The following is a 4,579-nucleotide window of genomic DNA, read 5'->3' as shown; positions in this document are numbered from 1 at the left end:
CCTGGGAACCACTTGTCTCCGGCGCCGTAATTTCGCACGTACACGTAGTCTCCCGGTGCGAAATTCCAGCCTGGGTCACTCGCAGCTTTGGCAGGATAGACTCTGGAAGGAAAAGACATCTCCATTCTTGTGCGCAGACGGTATCCTAATAGCCTCTCTGAGGGAGAAGGACCCTCCTGGTGTGGTGCGTTCCGATAATTGCACAATACACGTGCCAGTGAGGTGAGGAGGCAAGTGCCGCCTATCTTCTTCAAGCCATCTTTGATAGTGCGCACGGCTCGCTCTGCTAGTCCATTACTCTGGGGGTGATAGGGAGGTGTTCGAATATGCGCAATGCCATTGCGCTCCATGAACTGCTCGAACTCTCGTGCCGTGAATGGCGTCCCGTTGTCAGAAACCACCGTGCGCGGTATACCAAAACGGCTAAATATCGTTCTGAGGGCCTCGACTGTGCTATGCGAGTTGGCCTGCGACACGGGAAGCGCCTCAATCCACTTGGTGTGCGCGTCGACAACGATGAGTAACATTTTCCCTTTTACTGGTCCCGCATAGTCCACATGTAACCGCGACCACCTTTCGTGCGTCTTGGGCCAATTTACTGGTTCTTTTGCCTGAGCCATCGGCAACGCTTGCACACAGTTTTGGCATGTCGCCGCAACGCGCTCGATGTCTTGCTCTACGCCGGGCCACCAAAATAACGATCTGGCCTTCGCCTTCATGGTGGAAATTCCTTGGTGGGCTTCATGCAGTAGCCTTAGCAACTTCCCGCGTGCTGCTGTCGGCACTACAAAGCGATGGCCCCAGTAAAGTTCTTCACTAACAGACAGCTCATGCCGCCTTTTGTAAAAATCGGCGATTTCTGTAGTTTCCGTGTCGAGTTTTTTCGGCCAACCTTCCCGGGTATACTTGCGTACCTGGAAAAGTACCTCATCCGCGACGGCGAGTGCCTGGAGTTCCTTCCATGGCAGGGCCGGCTGATCCCACTGGTCCAGGGTCAGAACTTGAGCTTCGTCCTCCTGGTCCACTTCTTCCTCCAACGGTTGGGGTAGACGGCTAAGAGCATCAGCATTGCACATGAGTTTACCCGGTCGATGTTGCAACCGATAACGGTAGGCACCAAGTATGATGGCCCAACGCTGAATGCGCGCAGCGGCCATAGCCGGCGTCTGACGATCCGCTCTTAGGAGACCCAACAGTGGTTGATGGTCGGTTAGAAGCGTGAACTGTCTGCCCAGCAGATAATCTTGGAATCGCGTGACGCCATAAACCAGAGCCAACGCCTCACGTTCAATCTGTGCATAATTCTTTTCTGCGGCAGTAAGCGTCCTGGATCGAAATCCAAGGGGCTGATACTGTCCTTCAATTCGGTGGAATAGTGCCGCTCCCACACCGTAGGGTGACGCGTCGCACTCCAGAAATAGCTCTCGTGCGGGATCGAAGTGAGTTAACACAGGCGCGGAACACAAAACGGCTTTTGCTTTTCGGAAGGCATCGTTTTCGCGCTCATCCCAAGACCATTTCGATTTCTTTTCCAGAAGAAGGTATAGGGGACTCAGGAGCGTGGACAGATTAGGCAAGAATTTATTGTAGAAAGTTAGCATGCCCAAAAAAGACCGCAATTCCGTGACATTGTGAGGAGTCGGTGCCAGCTTAATTGCTTCGATGTTCTTGTCTGACGGGTGCAACCCTGCCGCGTCAATTCTGTGTCCTAGATACGTAACTGACTCCTCACCTATTCGGCACTTGTCCGCGCGGAGCTTCACGCCGTACTCCCTGAACCGCTGCAAGACTGCTTGCAGGTTCGCAGTTGGCTTATCGTTCGCATCTGCTATCAGGACGTCGTCTAAGTACGCTTGAACCCCTGGGAGGCCTTGCAGCACCTGCTCAATTGTTCGTTGAAAAATCGCAGGGGCCTAGGCTATCCCAAACGGTAGCCTGTTATAACAAAAGAGGCCCTTGTGAGTGTTTATAACCGCTAACTTGCGCGAATCTTCGTCTAGAAGAATTTGGTTGTAGGCATCACGTAGATCCAAGATACTGAACTGCTGCCCTCCACGAAGCGTAGCGAAAATGTCGTCCACTACGGGTAGAGGATAACTTTCCATTTCACATACTGGGTTTAGAGTAACTTTGAAATCGCCACAGATGCGGACTGTTCCGTCACGTTTCAGCACTGGCACCACCGGGGTTGCCCATTCTGAATAGGAAACTGGCGTAATAATGCCTTCGGCCACGAGTCGATCTAGCTCGGCGGACACTTTGTCTAGCAAAGAAAATGGAATTTTTCTTGCCTTACAGAACCTTGGGGTTGCTCCGTCCTTTATATGAAGCCGTGCTGGTGGTCCCTTGATGGCTCCCAGGCCCTCCGCAAAAAGGTCTGCGTACTGTTCCAGCACGGGTGCCGCTGTCCGACTCTCCAGCTTCCCGTCCGATGAGAGTGACGCGATGTGAAGAAGCGGTGCCCCTTGTGTCTCGAGCATCTGTAACAGGTCACGGCCGCAAAGGCTAGGACCTTCGCAGTCTAACACAACGAGATCGCAGTCAACTGTTGCAGACTTGTAGGAAGCTTGCATTTTGACAATGCCCCGCACTGGTATCTTCCCAAGATAGCATGACAGAGTTAATGCAGCTTTACAAAGCGGTGGCCACTTATGACGATAGGCTTCGTATATCGCTTTAGGCACTACGCAGACAGGTGAACCTGTGTCGATTATCATATTCAGTGGCACTCCGTTCCATGTAACCTGCTTGTGTAGGGGCGGAACCAGGCTTCCATTACCCTTCACTGACCATATTTGTAGTGCGTTACAATCGTTATCTTCACTTTCCGCTGAACACTCTGTTATCGCGAAGGTTCTGTTGGTGGTGGCTGTCCGGGAGCATACTCGCGCCAAGTGACCTTGTCGCCCACATTTGTAGCACCTGCGCCGTCGTAATGAGCATTCCCTGGCTTGATGTCCCTGTTTGCCACAGCAGCTGCAGTGCTGCGATAAGCTGCTCCGTTCGCTCCTGCTGATTTCGGGTTGCCTGCTACGCTGCACGTTGAACATCCCAACGGCGTCACCTTGCCCGGTCATCTGTTGCGACCCTAACTCCGCGCTTTCGGCTGCTAGAGCTAGTGCTTCCGCTTCTGCCAGCGTCAAGTCCTTTTTGGCTAATAGTTGTTTCTGCAGGTTTTTCGAGCGCACTCCACAAACGATGCGGTCCCTCAGCATTCGCTCCAACATTGAAGAGAAGTTGCAGTTATGCGCTAGCTTGCGAATCTCGACGATAAACGCCTGCACGGACTCCCCTTCTTGTTGGTTTCGGTGAAAGAACTTGAAGCTTTCTGATATCTCGTTAGGGGACGGATCATAGTGCTCGTTCAAGGTTGAAACAACTTCTTCGTAACTCAGCGAGCTTGGTTTTCGCGGTGCGATTCTGCCGCAAAGGATTTCAACGGTCCTCGATCCTAACGCAGCCACCAACAAGGCCCTTTTCTTCGCGTCGTCCGTAACTTCGTTCGCTTCGAAGTAGGCGTCAATCTTAACGAGATACGCTTGCCACTTATCTGTCTCCTCTGCAAAATCCGGAAGCTTGAGGGCCATGGCTGCGGGCGGGCTGATGGGCGTCTTCGTCTTGGTCTCGCCGCTGGCGCCCGGCTTACACGTATCGGTGGGTATTCTCGTCGCCACTGTTAGTTGGGAGGCGGCCACGCCGCTCCAGCAGTAAACGTGACAGTCGGACCATGCCAACAGAAAAGAACAGCCAGTTTTATTCACACTCGTGAATATATATAGGAAAGTAAGGGGGAGAGGGAAGGGGGATAAGATAGTGCACATGCGCACTTGAGAGCTTGGGTCGCGTCGTTCAATGGGTTACAGCAACAGTATAAATAAATAAATAAATAAATAAATAAATAAATAAATAAATAAATAAATAAATAAATAAATAAATAAACCGCAGGCCGTCGCGCAAAGCTTGGTTCCCGGTGAGACTGAGCTTGCTAGAAACTAAGCTTCCTGAGAGAACAGAGGCCGCGGATATATATATTCGTAAGACGCTCGGTCGTCTGCACGGCGCTTTCAGTGAGTGTGGTGCACGTAATTGAATCGCGGTTCCACAGCAAGCGGCGGGAACCGATTCATGCGGCTTCTTTCTTACTGCAACTATACAGTGGGTTCGAGAGCAATGGAAAAGCGCAGCAAGTGATGAGGCGAAAAGAAACAAAACATCGAAGGTTTTGCCTTTACTGCGTCAACTGGATATTTCAATTTGAACTGCTTGCTAAGGTTTAATCTGTAATGTCTATACTTGTTCCGCGGGCAACTACATTTTTTTCGTTCTTAAAACGATAGGTTGACGTACACAGCAGATTGCTGCTTTGGAAGATCCTCGAAGATTCAATTTCGCGGTAATGTACGCTGAAAACTGTTTTTACTTTATGCGTGCCTTCGTGGATTGGAAGGTACAAAGCTGCCGTCAGCGTGTGTAGTTTACGAGGCAGCGTCGTTAGAACTTCGTTGGATGACAGGCACGCTGAATGCATGCGAATCCAGTCGTTGCTTTATTCTGCAGCTTTCACTCTTCTCATACGCGT

The 4,579-nt window shown here is 51.3% G+C and overlaps 2 protein-coding genes across 2 annotated transcripts in view; both read right to left on the bottom strand.

Annotated features, from left to right (window-relative positions):
• LOC119176104 (uncharacterized) overlaps window positions 1-3,042 on the bottom strand; it is a 3,489-nt gene extending 447 nt beyond the window's left edge. The window contains exons 1-2 of the mRNA XM_037427241.2: window positions 915-3,042; window positions 1-102 (exon numbers count right to left, since the gene is read on the bottom strand). The exon at window positions 1-102 is cut by the window's left edge and continues 447 nt beyond it. Coding sequence (XP_037283138.1) covers window positions 1-102; window positions 915-931 — 119 coding nt within the window. The 5' untranslated portion in view covers window positions 932-3,042. The remainder of the gene's footprint in view (window positions 103-914) is intronic.
• On the bottom strand, window positions 1,914-3,587 carry LOC119172626 (uncharacterized). The gene has a single exon (XM_037423780.1). It carries the CDS (start codon window positions 3,585-3,587, stop codon window positions 1,914-1,916), a length of 1,674 nt encoding a protein of 557 aa, XP_037279677.1.
• Between the last annotated feature and the right edge of the window lie 992 nt (window positions 3,588-4,579).

The sequence above is a fragment of the Rhipicephalus microplus genome, chromosome X (genome assembly GCF_043290135.1).
Source record: "Rhipicephalus microplus isolate Deutch F79 chromosome X, USDA_Rmic, whole genome shotgun sequence".
Classification (NCBI taxonomy): Eukaryota; Metazoa; Arthropoda; class Arachnida; order Ixodida; family Ixodidae; genus Rhipicephalus; species Rhipicephalus microplus.
This window is presented reverse-complemented; position numbering and strand designations above follow the sequence as displayed.